The 6000-nt window shown below is 47.1% G+C and overlaps 1 protein-coding gene across 1 annotated transcript in view; it reads left to right on the top strand.

The window, feature by feature from the left end:
* Nucleotides 1–6000, top strand: part of adgrv1 (adhesion G protein-coupled receptor V1) — a 138424-nt gene that overhangs the window by 115391 nt on the left and 17033 nt on the right. Inside the window, exon 93 of the mRNA XM_079751739.1 lies at nt 1502–1659. Coding sequence (XP_079607865.1) covers nt 1502–1659 — 158 coding nt within the window. The remainder of the gene's footprint in view (nt 1–1501; nt 1660–6000) is intronic.

Genomic DNA, 6000 nt, shown 5'->3' on the forward strand with positions numbered 1-6000 from the left:
AACAACACAACACCAATTATGCCTCTGTGAGAAAAATGAGGGGGTGTCTGCTGTGTGTGTGTGTCTGTGTGTGTGTGTGTGTGTCTGCTTGTGTCTATGTGTGTCTGCTGTGTGTGTGTGTGTCTGCTTGTGTCTATGTGTGTCTGCTGTGTGTGCGTGTGTGTTTGTGTGTGTGTCCAAGCTTGGCTGTCATATCCAAGCTTGTGAACTAGGGCGGCGATGACAGTTATCAGGGCCGCAGCCGATGGGAGGAGAGGGATGGCTGAGGGAAAAGGTGGGATTTTCCCAGAGTGACAAACGACGGACTAACATGTGATGACCGGGAAACACTACGAAATGTCACAACTGGCAGAGTTCGGTCTAACAGGCCAATAATACACATGCCTGTGATGAACGAGTTCAACCTCAAAGTGTGTGTTTGTGTGTGTGTGTGTGTGTACGTGTGTGCATGTGTGTGTGTATGTATGTGTACACATTATTGTGTGTGTATCTTTATGTCCGTAATGTGATTGTGTATATCTGCATGATTTTGTGTCTGCATGATTGTGTAGGTGGGTTTGCGTGTGTTATCGCATGCATCTTTATTTCCTTACTGTGATTGTGTGTGATATGTGTGTGTTCCTGTTTATGTCCATGGTGTGTGTGTTTGTGATTGTGTCTGATTGTGTTTATATGCATGATTGCATGTTTGATTGTGTGTACGTGTGTGTGTTTGTTTGTGCACACTATTGCGTGTATCTTTATGACCATAGTATGAGTGTGTGTGTTTGTGTATGTGTGCATGATTGTGTGTGTGTTTGTGTTTATGTCCATGGTGTGTGTGTTTGTGATTGTGTGTGATTGCGTACATATGCATGACTGTGTGTGTGTGTGTGTGTGTGTGTGTGTGCGCGAGCAGCAGCGTACGGCTCCAGTAACCGGTTGAAAGTGCATTATTAATCCGGGGGGGGGGCTCCTCATCTGCTGAAGCACGTATTCACGACAACACTCCACAGATAAGACCCCCCTCTCAGCGCATCAATGCACCACTTGTTTGCCTCCCAGTCGCGCTCTTCTTAATGTTCCCGCGCTCTCAGAGTAGAGGGCCTGTCTGCCCCTCAGATAAGTTCTGTTTGCTCGTGGCCCGCTCCGTTTGTTCAGTGCCGTTGCTTAAGGGCAACACAGCAGTTGTGCGCGTGTGTGTGTGTGTGTGTGTGTGTGTGTGTGTGTGTGTGTGTGTGTGTGTTTCAGCTGTCCTGTTTTTGCTTCTAAATGAAGGCAACACGGCCTTTATCCAGTACAGGATGTATCGACGCGAGAAAATTTTAATTTTATCACATTTTCTCATCATTTGGAACCCATCCTTTTGCTCCTGATCACACGGTTTACCGTGTGTCACACTCAACTGTTTTTACACTCAGTCGTTCGCCATGGGATGTCCCCAAAGCAACAAACTCTTGGTTCCTTATCAGAGTGTAACCGAGTTAAAAAAGGAGGGCTTAACATGTGTTTGTTCCTCCAGGTGCTTCATGCCCAACGTCTACGCCGCCCTGTCGGCGGCGGCGCTGGTACCCCTCGTCTGTCTGGTGGTGGTGCTGGTGGTCTTCATCAACGCCTACCAGGTCACCAGCCAGTGGAAGGCCTACGACGACCTCTACCGCGGGCGCACCAACGGCACAGGTACACACGCACGCGCATCAGGTACACGCACACACCTCAACGTCCACATGCTTACCCACAGACTACGCGTGGCACCACGGAGAGAAGGCGGGGGGGAATGTCGGGGATAGTCAAAAGGCTGGATGCGCGTGTGTGTGTGTGTGTGTGTGTGTGTGTGTGTGTGCTCCTAGAGAATCACAAATGTAGGCACAGGAGAGATGCAGGCGCCCATGCAAGCAAACACTGTCTATTGATGTGCTTTCTCTCGCTCTGGCTCTTTTGCACACACGTACACACATACACACACAAACACACACACACACACGCATACACACAAACACGCACACACACACACACACACATTGGACATCAAAGGCTTATTTTATGCCAAGGCAAACACAGTGTGTGTCCTAAAAAAAGTCTCACTAAAGTTGTCCCACATAGAATCACAATAGAAAGCTGTACCAAATCATAGTGTGATTGAGTTTGTCGAGTGTGTGTGTGTGTATGTCCATAGGGTGTTTGCTTGCCACAATCTGCTAATCCTTAACAGCAGCACACAGGCTATTTTTACCGACTGGCCGTTCTTAACTTCCTGATCAAATCGTAGCCATGTCTGATTGCATTGTTTAAGAAGAAGTGTTTCATAACGCGTTTCATAATGGGTAAAACTATCGCCTGTACGCGTCCATCCAACACATACATCCACACAAACAGATGGCCAGAGACACCTTCTCCAGTACGCCTTTATACTAAAACACACACTGGTTTCTGCTCACGGTGACTCATGACTCGTATGTCGCGGTGCATATAGAACCGATTCCATCCTCCCACACTATTTGCCCACTCACTCTGAAACACATACTGTAAACACAGACACACAAAAACACCCACACACACACACACACACACACACACACGCACACACACCAAACACACACACACAGACACATACGCTCACACGAAAACACATCTACATGCACACACACCACACACACACAAAAACACATTTACACACACAAACACAAACACGCACATCTACATGCACACAAACACACACACACACACACACACACACACACACACACACACACAAAGATTGGGAGGCGTGGAGGCCAGCCAGGCTGTGTAAGTCCTGTGGTGTGGTGGCTCTAATCCACCATCAGTGGTGGTGATCAGGAGGCTTTGCCTGGTACTGCTTTGTCAAGGCCCTTCAATGACAAAGCAAAGCCTGCATTAGTGCCAGCCCCCTTGGCTCGCTAGCCAGCCGCAGTTTGTCCCCCGCACTGTGTGTGGCCCGTTGGCTACCTATAGCGAATACGAGCCATGCCAGCGGGGTTGTTTTTGTGCCACAGAATGGAGGGATTCATAGGACACGGTCTATAATATAAGCGTTTGCATGTGTGTGGGAGTATGTGTGTTTTATTCCAGAGAATACTTTTTTAAATATTTTGGGGCATTCTTATTGTTGACTTCTTCCTGTCTCTTTCGAACCCACCACACCTCCTGCAATCCTTCTTTTTCTCTCTCGCTCTTTTACTCTCTTACTCTCTCTCCCTCCCTTTCTCCCTCTCTAATATAACCATCTGCATGTGTGTGGGAGTATGTGTGTTTTAAACCTCATCTCAACCTCCCTGAGGGTTTAACTCGGGGTGCAGTGGGTAGAATGGGCTGGAAAAGCTGCCGGTCTGCAGAGGCGGATGTGGCAGGAGACAGGACACAGCCAGGGCCATGATGGAGGGTAGGGGAGGCACAAGGAAGGGAGGGATTATATGTCTGGGTGAAGGAACCGTTTTAGGAGCGGAGAAGGCAGGCAGAGGTTTCAGGTCGGCTGAATGAGGCTTTATTTTTGTCATTTTCCCCAGCTGCTGAAGTTGTTTGCACTGGTGTGTCGTAGAGAGTGGAAGAGAGAGAGAATGGGCGGGGGAGAGGTGAGGGCAAGCTGGGCAGAGCACATGCAACTCACAGCAGCACTATGAATGGGTTCTACGACATGCCAAAGTGTAAAACATCGCCCTCTTACTTTAAGTTTATTTCACGGAATCCACTGCCAGCATAAATACATCAATAACTACATTTCAAATTTCTTCCAAAGAAAAGTATATTCCTACGCAAATATTAAATCATCTTCTAATAGTATATGAATACAGAAATCAACTATCTAATGACTAGATCTAGTCAAAGTAGTCAAAGAGTGCATGTATGCTTTTGTGAGTGCATTTGTGAATGTTTTATTCTTATTTATTTTGTGACTGGTGCACGATTTCTGGAGGTGTTCCAATATAAAGTCAGTTTGCATAAAGAACATCTTTGCAAATGGAGTAAACCTTGTTTACATCCTTGTTTCCTCATTTGTGTTATTCCAGAGAAATGTGCTACTTTTTTAATCTTCTGGGGCATTTTTATTGTTGACTTCTTCCTGTCTCTTTTGAACCCACCACACCTCCTGCAATCCTTCTTTTTTTCTCTAGCTCTTTTACTCTCTTTCTCTCTCTCCCTACCTCTCTCCCTCTCTCCCTTCCATTCTCTCCCTCCGTCCTTCTACGCCTACCTCCCTCTCTCCCTCCCACTCTCCCCCTCCCTCTCTCTCTACCTCCCTCCCTCTCACCCTCCGTCCCTCCCTCTCTCCCTCCCTCCCTCTCTCTCTACCTCCCTCCCTCCCTCTCTCCCTCCCTCCTTCGCTCCCTCCCTCTCTCTCCCTCCCTCTCTCCCTCCCTTCCCCCTTCCCGCCAGCTCTCTGTGCCTCCAGGAAATGAAGCAACGGTCAGGAAATAGAGCTGCAACACGACAGGGTGTTTGAACAACACAAGGTGATCTGGGCTTGCCATTTATTTTCCAAGCGTCATAACGATATCTGGGTTTCAGGGCCGGGTTCCACTGCAAACACCAAACACTCAGACAGGTTTGAGGACCAATCACATGCATCCTGCTCTCCATTCCACTTTGCCTGACAACAACACTTTTACTTTGTCTCCTCCATGTGCTTTTATATCCGTTGTACACGGGCTACTATTGACTTAACTTCAATTTGGCCGCAAAATTGTAAAAGGATTTAAAAAGATAAAACCATTAGGAACTGCTCAATCGTAACTCGATCACTTTTTCACAAGCGGGCAACCTTGATTGTTTTGCCTCTTCAGTAGTTTTTTCCAGGATGAATATATGTGCTAAAAGCCCCACTGCAAACACTGTTAATAACATCCATGTAGTAGTAGTAGTAGTAGTAGTAGTAGTAGTAGACTTCTGTGATAGAGATTCATGAACATTAAATATTAAACGTAACTTCCTTTTCCACGCAGTAATTGTGCTCCTGTAAGGCTCTTTGCACCGCTGCACGGGACCTGGTCATACCGTCCCACAGCGTCAAACCAGTTTATACCTGCTCTGAACTCTTTTGGGTTGCACGGTTATCCTTTGCATGTGTGTGTGGGTGTGTGTCTGCACACACTCACACACACACACACACACACACACACACACACTCACTCACTCACTCACTCACTCACTCACTCACTCACTCACTCACTCACTCACTCACTCACTCACTCACTCACTCACTCACTCACTCACAAACAATCCCAAAGAACATACCGTACAAACACACACGCACACACATACAATCACCATGGCAAATGGATGTGCGTGCGTGCGTGTGTGTTTGTACGGTATGTTCTTTTGGATTGTTTGGTTCACCTGTGTTTGTCAACAGAGCAGCACAGAACAGGGAGGGTGACTGTTGCCATGTGATTAGATAAGGGAAGACTCTCACACCTGTTTGGCCCTCATGTTGAAAGACATGAAGGAATAGAGGCTGCCGTGCATTAGGGTGATCAGCATGTGTTGTGCAGTATCTCAAAGAACAATAAAGTTTTACAACTGAAACGATAACATTGTTTTCTGTGCGTTGGCTGTCGGCCATTTGCTCTTGCCGTGTCAAGGTGAATGGATTCGTCATGTAGCTCTCACCAGACTAACATGTTTTTTGACATATAGCTCCAGCAAACATGCAAATTTATCCTAAAGGACCATAAGACATATGATGCTATATAATGGTCTAACTTCTACGTCACGAGAAAGAAAACGTTTGCTTTTCTCCTCTGATTCTGGGCGGCCAACTGATAACACCTTCCATGCTTTCCCATCCATGACCCTTCCAGATTTCTGGAGGATATTGTCAACAAGGATAGCGTACAATCAGCGTGTCCTTGTGCAGCGTTTTGTCGGCTCGGTTTAAAAGCGCAAGGCCTCCCAGACACACCAGAGCCCTGCCTCCAATGGAGCCAAGGGACAGCGTACCAAAGCCAAGGCTGTCATTTAAAGTAATAAAGGCTGTTGTTGTGGGCCGTTATTTCTGGACGGTCG

The sequence above is a fragment of the Pollachius pollachius genome (assembly GCF_949987615.1).
Source record: "Pollachius pollachius genome assembly, chromosome: 1".
Lineage (NCBI taxonomy): Eukaryota > Metazoa > Chordata > Actinopteri > Gadiformes > Gadidae > Pollachius > Pollachius pollachius.